This window comes from Acanthaster planci, linkage group LG05 (genome assembly GCF_054643075.1).
Source record: "Acanthaster planci isolate LZ-2023a linkage group LG05, COTS_SCS, whole genome shotgun sequence".
NCBI classification, from domain to species: Eukaryota; Metazoa; Echinodermata; class Asteroidea; order Valvatida; family Acanthasteridae; genus Acanthaster; species Acanthaster planci.
The window spans coordinates 20,445,477-20,451,476 of record NC_141781.1 but is presented as its reverse complement, the minus strand read 5'-3'; the positions used below and the strand labels follow the sequence as shown (position 1 = coordinate 20,451,476).

At 41.0% G+C, this 6,000-nt stretch overlaps 1 protein-coding gene across 3 annotated transcripts in view; it reads right to left on the bottom strand.

Annotated features, from left to right (window-relative positions):
- Positions 1–225: 225 nt before the first annotated feature.
- LOC110984124 (uncharacterized) overlaps positions 226–6,000 on the bottom strand; it is a 29,316-nt gene continuing 23,541 nt past the window's right edge. For 2 of the 3 annotated variants that reach the window (XM_022243953.2, XM_022243954.2), the window contains one exon: positions 440–5,662. In XM_022243953.2, coding sequence (XP_022099645.1) covers positions 5,636–5,662 — 27 coding nt within the window. In that variant the 3' untranslated portion in view covers positions 440–5,635. Of the gene's footprint in view, positions 414–439; positions 5,663–6,000 lie in introns of those variants that run through there. The other variant, XR_002598828.2, reaches the window with a different exon arrangement.

Here is a 6,000-nt window from a genome sequence, read left to right as displayed (position 1 = left end):
TAAAGGATCCCGACGGGAAGTACAATTTGTGAAGGCTGCACCTTGAACAAAATGGAAGACAGAACGCAGGAATGATCGAAGACACTGAAACTCCAACCAAGCCTGAAGTAGGAATTCCAGACCTTTAAACCTCCATGAGTACACTTAGAGGCCGGATTTCATCTGTTCTTTGAACCACACACAAAAATTAAATGGCATGTGTACTACCAACAATAAATTTAAAAAACCCACGAACAACAAACAAAAGATTAACGCCCCCTCTCAAAAAATTCCGAATTCAACATGTTAGGCTAAAATAATCCAATTCTGAACTGTAGAGTAACATGTTAATGATAAAACGAAAAGAAGTTGTCTGGTTAGGTTAAGAATACCTTCTCTGTCCCGAACTTGCAAGAAGAGTCTTGTACACAATCCTACAGCACACATTACAAACAGCAGGGCAGTTTCAATCAATTTATTTTTCAGTAATAAGGCAACACTGCAATAACAATTTCTCACGAGAAATCATTCCAACCTTATAGTTTTTGGAATTGTCACTGTACTGGTATTTTCTTTCTGAAAACAAATCTCAACATTTAAGGGCTGCAAGCTACTCTGAGCACGAGATTTGCACATGCGTCTCGCAACGTCACGAAAAGTAAACCCACATAAACAAGAGCCCCCCCCGAAAAAATGTAAAATGTAATTACGGCAAAGGCTGATGTATTTGTAACAACTTCATCATAGGGGGGGTGCTCGTAAAAACAACGAATAATACGTGGATTGGCGACCTAGACAGGGCATATTGTTCTCCCAACTTAGCCGGCAGATTCGTCTTGTCAGACTAGCAGGTCAAAGTTGGCAGCCATGAGATTGGCATTAAGATGTACATGTAGTCTTGATACAAGACGCTGGAGATCAAAGAAGGATCTACGCGCCCTTTGTTCCACGTGAGCACAACCAGAACATTTTTTGTTCTGGACCACTGATCTCATTGTAAAAATAATAGATATGTGAATAACTCGGTCAGTTCCAAGTTGTTCGAAAGAGTGATGCTGCGCACTGGTTCCCAATCCCGCCACGTGTGTAGGCTAAAGGAACCAGTCTTAACCACTGCTATCATTCAAAAATCATTACAAATCTGTTATTCGTGGACTGAGTGATATTGAGGACAGTGATTTCACTGTTAACGACATATAATACAAAAAACAACAATTTTTCCATAAAGATTAGTGGTTTCAACCGTTCCCCCTGGTACTAGACTGTTACCCTAGACTGCGTTCTAGGGTCGCACCCAACCAAATAGAATTACGATCGACGCAGGTCAACCAATTAAATTTTGGTTTCAGACAGACGAACTTAATACATATATATGCACTGGGTTTGGTCCATGAAAAGAGCGACGTCTGAATCCAAGTTATCTCTGATGTCGTTCCGAGCGCCTTCAAGTTTCGATCTTTCGCCTGCTAGAATGCCTGGTTGCTCCTATATTGTTTCAGACGTCGAAGTTTTGCTGTACTTAATCCAGAATTTACTTCTAATTTGGTTCGACGCGACTCTAGAACGCGTCTGAAACGGGTGTACGATCGCTTGCATCCCTTCCCCCCCACAGCTAGTAACAACACGGGTACTAATAAAAGCAATGTACTTATGGCTTATCCAGCTGTTAGGAATGGCCATGGCTTATTCAGACACAACCTCACATTTTTGAGTTGTCAAAAACCAGTCACAGGAGGGTGCAATACTTCATAAATTAGACAAAAACGTCGACAGTCTATAAAACGTCTTGAACAAAGATTATATGGCTTCATCTGCAGCACACCACAACTTTGGGACAGCATCCACATACAATATAACTTTCAAAACAAACAAAAATGAACATGACTTTTAGTTTGAGATTCAACTGCCAAATAGAACTAGTCAATGGCCGAAGAGAACTAGTCAGTTGCTAAGGTCAATTACACCGGTGTACCACATGCGCACCCCATTGAGTGTGGTGCTATATCAACAAACAGAACAAATACACACCCAACAAACGAAACAAACAACAACACTCCAACAAATATGTACTGTACATACAAAGAAAATATCATCGAAAACCATCGTACATGTACTTGTAATCCTTAAAAAAAAAATTGATCCTAAGGTGGCCTCTTGCGAACACCTCAACCACAGTCAAGCATACATGAGTGGGTCAAGTTCTGACATGGGGCAAAAAAGGAAAGAAAAGGAAAAGAAAAACTCAAAACTTCATAAGGAATATATTTACCACAAAAGTCTCTTCAAGCAAACACACACAAAGTTTACGAACCTTGCTTCTTTTTCTCATTTCGCAACATTATTATTATTGATCAGCCACCTTACGAGTGCACTGTACATTTATGAATTATTCAATCTTTGCTCCTGCGCATTTACAAGTACAATTTGCTTAATCTTGCACACACCTTGTCTAATAACAATAATAATATTTACATTTAGTTTTTTCTATATGCAATAAACCTTTCATTTCCGTAATTATAAAATTCGGCTGAATTAAATACTCCTAGATTGGACATAAATTATTCTGTTTGCATTTCATTTCACAGTGAAGTTTTCATTATAAACAAGCAAATTTATACAAATATTTCACAATAGCTTTACTTATTGTGTAAGAATATACCCCATGAGCAGAACTAACAACTGGGCGCAGCGCAGTCACGGAATCATCGATGGTTTCTAGCAGCTTAACGCCCTCAAAATGGACGAAAACTTCCGAACGACCAAATTACAAAGAATTTAATCATTAACATACTGATAAACTACTACAAATATTGGACAGTCCTACAACGCATCACTATAAAAATGATGCTGTGGAGGCTGGTTCATACTCAGTGCATATTAACGAACATAAACGCGAAACTCTGACGAGAGATTAGCATATTTGTGTTGCAAATTTGCAACAGATGGACACATTTCAACTCCAGCAAAATGTTTCACGCGGTGTTAAAATTCGTTGCTCTTTCGCATTCACCTTAAGTAATGAACCAGCCTTCAGTCATCTGAACTCAGTCCCCCCAAAAGAAAAGCACCACACCAGTACAACCCAAACAAAAACATAGTTACAGATCACTGAATACAATGACACTGAAAACTAAATGTATCGTGAGCTGGAATCCTTTCAATATGCCAAATGATTTCTACCCCCACAACGAGCACTTGGGGGGGTAGAAAGAACATCAGCAACACTTGAAATACAAATCCAATGAATTCAACTTTTGAAGAGCCTGAATTGGAATGAATCATACAATATTTCAATCTAAATTCTCAAAATGCAAGGAAAAACGGATGAATACTTTAAAGTATACTCTCGCACTCGGCCGAGACACAACTGATCGTTTTCGTTTCGGTTACCGTTCTAATGAAGCAATCGCTTCGTTCTCTCTATTGTTTGAGTGCACGTTTTTGCACCAACTAACAAGAGGCCTTCACACATACTCAACTCCCCCCCTATTTCACTTTGCAAATTTCGAGCGGGAGTTTCATGACCTCCCCAAAATGTCACACAAACTCTTTGACGTTCCGAGCTCACATTCTTGTCACACCGACAGCGAACATAATGCGCCACACAGAAGCTGCATGTAACTCCTTGTTAGAAGATACTGTTAACAGTTACTTCATGTTTTAATAGTTTCCATGAAGGGACTTGTCGACTTGTCATAATTGGCAATACCTTCTTTCAGTCCAATTCCAGAAAGCCTTTCCCTTTTGTGACACCAGAAATAATTTCTTCTCTTTCCTGGATGTCCCCCCTTTTTAGGGCCCCTTTCTTTCGTGCTGATCCAGATCACAATCAGAGATCTGACTTTGGTTCACTGATGCCAGAACCTGCCCAATGGATGGTGCGAACCAGCTGTCGGATCGCCGATCGAGATCATGATCTTTGTAAAACGCACAGGCCTTATTCCCACCCTCCCCAATGCGCTTAACAACTTTTTGGCGCATCTTTTAAGTACGCATACGCAGGCAGGGGGATGAGAGAACTGGAATCTCCACTCCACCCACGCCTTCCTCAAGTTTTAAACAAACAGAACGGCTTTAACGGTCCAGGGACGACTGACCAAAACCCAAGCAGCTCACTGTACAAATATCATAGATTATTCTAAGAGGCAAGAACTAGCAGTATTGCATGCTGACTACAACACCAAATTATTCAAACAGCAACCAAAACAAATATACAGGGACAAATAACCAAGCCAACTGAATCCAAACTAACAATGATTTTAAACACAAGGTAACACCATTCAAACTCTACACCAACGGTACATGTAGCAAGAAGACGGTTCCAAAACACTTATCATTTTGCACATTCTTCGGCTGTTATCGCACTTTTTGAGTATTATTTCTGGCTAGTCTTCAGCCACAATTTTAAAAGTAACATAGACTGTCCCTCCACAGAATACACTTAGTCATTGGGCATTACTAGAAATTCCTGTACAAGTACTGTTTAGAGAGAAATTCCTCCGACTGCCTCACAAAAACAAAGCAACATCACCAAAATAACTCGGCAACCTGTACAGCTATTTGAAAGATGTGATTGGTCAAAGCGCTGCAAACTCTTGGTGGCGCACTACTGTGAATCACCTTCATTGACTGTGTCTGAGTTAGGGTAATATCCCTTCAATAATTTTATGAGGTGACAGATGACATGTTCCATTCCACTCAGCTTAGAATCGTGGAATGGAATGTTTCATCTTTCAACTCATGAAAGTATTCTTGCCACTGCACCCATACACGGCCATTATTACTCTTTAATGCTTTTCTAATCAAGGAGAGCAGAGGGAACTTAAAAAAAAAAACTGTGCTGGGCAGGTTTGGAGAAACTGTTGCTCACTGCTCCGCGTGTTCCCGTCAAGGACGTAATCTTTGTTTCTTTAAACAGCACATGTCGTGAGAGAGTGCTCGTCTGGACTGAGCATACTTCGTCAATCCTGATTGGCTAATATTCACAGGAATTCCTGAGGGAGATCATTCCGAGTCATCAGATGGTGCCTTGCATGTGGAACGTGAAACTCGGCGGCCAGAACCTAATCCCTTCCGCAGCCTGTAAATGTTGGCGTGCCACCCCTGCGGAGTTAGGGTTACATGCGGCCCCTGTGGTCTTTCCTTTCCTCAGGAAAACGTGCTGCATGGTCCACGTGCCAAAATGTCAGAGAGGAATCTTTCCCGGTGCAAAGGAGTCCTCTTGGGGTAAGCCTAGAGTGCTGCATACAAGGACAGCAACGGAGGAGGATGTCTGGCGGGGCGGGCTGCACTGGCACTGCACCCCCTTACCGGCGGGTCCGCTGCACCCACTGACATAACATTCGGACAGAATCTTAAAACATTCCAACTCAACAGGAGAACGTGTAACGGGAACACACGTGAGTACTGCTAAAGGCTCGTTCTCACAAAGAGACTCTTGCCGATACTGGCAGCTCTGGTCAAAGTACATGTACATCCGCAGTTTGACAAATACAGCATGTGCCGACTGGTCGGCTGGTACCTTGCACAAGACAATTCAGGCACATACATCAATAACCAAATTGGTTGGTGCTCTTGTTTTTTGTTTAATGAATAAATACCTTTTAACGCATGATCTTTGGTTGGCTAGAGTGACTGTTGTCTTTTGTGTTCTTGATCACAGGGAAGTCGTGGGGATCCCGTCCTGCAAGAAAGGGAAGAAAAGAATGAAAATTGACAACTGCTTATCTAACTGGCATCTACATGTAGTTGTTTGTCTTCGGTATTGTTCAACTGTGTTGATACTTAGTTTGTTTGATGTTGGTTGTTTGTACTCTCACTTGTATCTCATTGCCTCAAATTCATTTCATGAATTTAGCTGTTTTTCTGATCTAATTCTACACTTGAACTGATTGACTGTTTTTGAATTTTCTTAATTGTTGCATGTAAATCAGACAGTGCTCATCTTAAGACTTGTTGTTTGATTGGTTGTGTCTAGTAAACCATATTGAAATGTTCATGGTTGGCACGTTGCCAACAAAA